The sequence below is a fragment of the Solanum dulcamara genome, chromosome 1, assembly GCF_947179165.1.
Source record: "Solanum dulcamara chromosome 1, daSolDulc1.2, whole genome shotgun sequence".
NCBI classification, from domain to species: domain Eukaryota; kingdom Viridiplantae; phylum Streptophyta; class Magnoliopsida; order Solanales; family Solanaceae; genus Solanum; species Solanum dulcamara.
This window is the reverse complement of record NC_077237.1, coordinates 16,894,247-16,895,401: the sequence shown is the minus strand read 5'-3', so window position 1 is coordinate 16,895,401 and position 1,155 is coordinate 16,894,247. Positions and strand designations below refer to the sequence as shown.

General features: G+C 36.4%; 1 protein-coding gene across 1 annotated transcript; it reads right to left on the bottom strand.

Moving 5' to 3' along the window:
- Positions 1–250: 250 nt before the first annotated feature.
- Positions 251–919, bottom strand: LOC129891953 (TMV resistance protein N-like). The gene has a single exon (XM_055967460.1). The coding sequence runs from the start codon at positions 917–919 to the stop codon at positions 251–253; it is 669 nt and encodes a 222-aa protein (XP_055823435.1).
- Positions 920–1,155: the final 236 nt, after the last annotated feature.

The following is a 1,155-nucleotide window of genomic DNA, read 5'->3' as shown; positions in this document are numbered from 1 at the left end:
GAATTGACTTTGTAGCTAACAGAAGGAAAGAATTATTTAAATTAAAAAGAGAACACAAGATTAGAATATAATGTGACCTTTGTTTCTAATGTTATCAGAGTATTCGACAGATTCTGGTCGCGGAGTCATGTTGTTCATCATTACAAGAGGATAAACTTGCTTCAAGCCCTGGCTCATTTTCATACAATAAACGAAATCCAAGCACCTTCCATATTCCAGAAAAAGACAACCTAATAAGCCCATAGTCATTTCATGTTTTACCATTTGCCTTAGATGTATCCCACAAGCCAGTAAAAGGTACCAAGAAAAAATGCATAGTAGATTCTGGAAATTCTTCTAAATGGTTGGATAAGGAGAGTTTCTGGGTCATCCTCGACATCCCTTCATGACATAGGGGAATCAAGTGAGTTGTGGTGTCAATTATGTTACCAGAGTAACATATAGCAAATCTCAAGACGTTATCACATACATAACAATTTTCAGGCAAATTGACTGATACACTTGTACCTGCTCCCCGATGGTGGAACCAACTAGGAATCTTGTTCTCACCATGCTCAATGGTAAACACTCTAGGTGAGAAGGAATCTGAAGTAGAGATGTCATGCTGCAATGATGAGATATTCTGAAACAATGAATTACAGATTGAATCATTTCTCCAATCTGCGAATATTTTATCTAATTGCTGTGGAAATTCTGGTAGCTGTGTAAGCCTTGTGCAATCTGATAAGTCCAAGGATCGAAGAGAATCAAGTTGGGCTATGCTTCGAGGCAAATGCTCAAAATTATTTCCCTTGAGATACAGCTCTTTCAAAGTGGATAAGCATCCAATGTCTTTCGGAAGTCCTCCATCGATTAAATTGCAGTAACTGAGATTCAACACTTCCAATGAGTATAAGCCTAGAACCAATGCAATCAGCATACTCACACAAGTAATGAGGGATATATCAACTCAAACAATCTGCAATCATAATCATGCTATAAAAGTATTTCATCAAATACACATAGATATCAAGATCGACATGCTTGAATCATTACATTAGCACATATTATCTTTTATTTACCCCGTCAATCAATTTAGATTAATTCATATTATAATTCAATTCGTAATCTCATCCCCGTTACTCCCCAATACACACAACAAAGGAAAAATTCAGG

Bases quoted from the DNA above. Each gene is read 5' to 3' on its own strand.
- LOC129891953 (XM_055967460.1), bottom strand. From the start codon at position 919: ATGCTGATTGCATTGGTTCTAGGCTTATACTCATTGGAAGTGTTGAAT.